General features: G+C 68.6%; 1 protein-coding gene across 1 annotated transcript in view; it reads left to right on the top strand.

Moving 5' to 3' along the window:
- Positions 1-641, top strand: part of ETH_00034090 (uncharacterized protein) — a gene marked incomplete at both ends in the record, with an annotated part of 2,004 nt that overhangs the window by 1,130 nt on the left and 233 nt on the right. Inside the window, one exon of the mRNA XM_013375635.1 lies at positions 123-591. Coding sequence (XP_013231089.1) covers positions 123-591 — 469 coding nt within the window. The remainder of the gene's footprint in view (positions 1-122; positions 592-641) is intronic.

Genomic DNA, 641 nt, shown 5'->3' with positions numbered 1-641 from the left:
GCTGCTGCAGCAGCAGCTGCTGCAGCAGCAGCTGCTGCGGGCGTCCGCAGCCGCGAGAGCGCAGGGCCCAGCTGCTGGTCTTCGGAGACAGCCGCAGAAGGGCCCTTTTGCAATGGCTGCAGAGAGCAGCAGGAGGCCTCCGCCTAAAGGGCCTTTTGGGGAAGCAGCAGCAGCAGCTGCGGGGGCCTGAGCTGCGCTGCTGCGGCCAGCCGCTGTGGGCCTCTTTGCTGCTGCCCTTTGCCCAGCAGCAGCAGAACTTCGGGGCCCCCGGGGGCCCCCTTTTGCTGCCCCCGACCCAAGAGCTGCTGCTGCAGCCAGCGGAGACGGCTGCTGCAGCTGCGCGCAGGCTGCTGCTCAAGCAGCAGCAAGACCGGGGCCAGGCGCAGCAGCAGCAGCAGCAGCAGCAGCTGTTGGACCTGGCAAAGCCCGATATGAGGGACAAACCCGCCCCACTAGCTGCTGCCGAAAAGCCAGGAGAGAGCCAAAGGCCTCTTGGGCCGGGACAAGAGGGGCCCTGGAGGGGCCCCTGGGGCCCCGAGGCCCCTCCAAAGGTGGGGGGCCCCCCAATGGGAAGCACAAAGGGCACTGCCAGTGCCCCCCCCCTCCTTAAAGCCAAAACTGAGGGTTCAGGGGGCCCCGGG

Source organism: Eimeria tenella, genomic scaffold, assembly GCF_000499545.2.
Source record: "Eimeria tenella Houghton genomic scaffold, Eth_scaff2925, whole genome shotgun sequence".
In the NCBI taxonomy this organism is placed as follows: Eukaryota; Apicomplexa; class Conoidasida; order Eucoccidiorida; family Eimeriidae; genus Eimeria; species Eimeria tenella.
The sequence above is the reverse complement of the archived record's forward strand: the minus strand, read 5'-3'. Positions and strand labels throughout refer to the sequence as shown.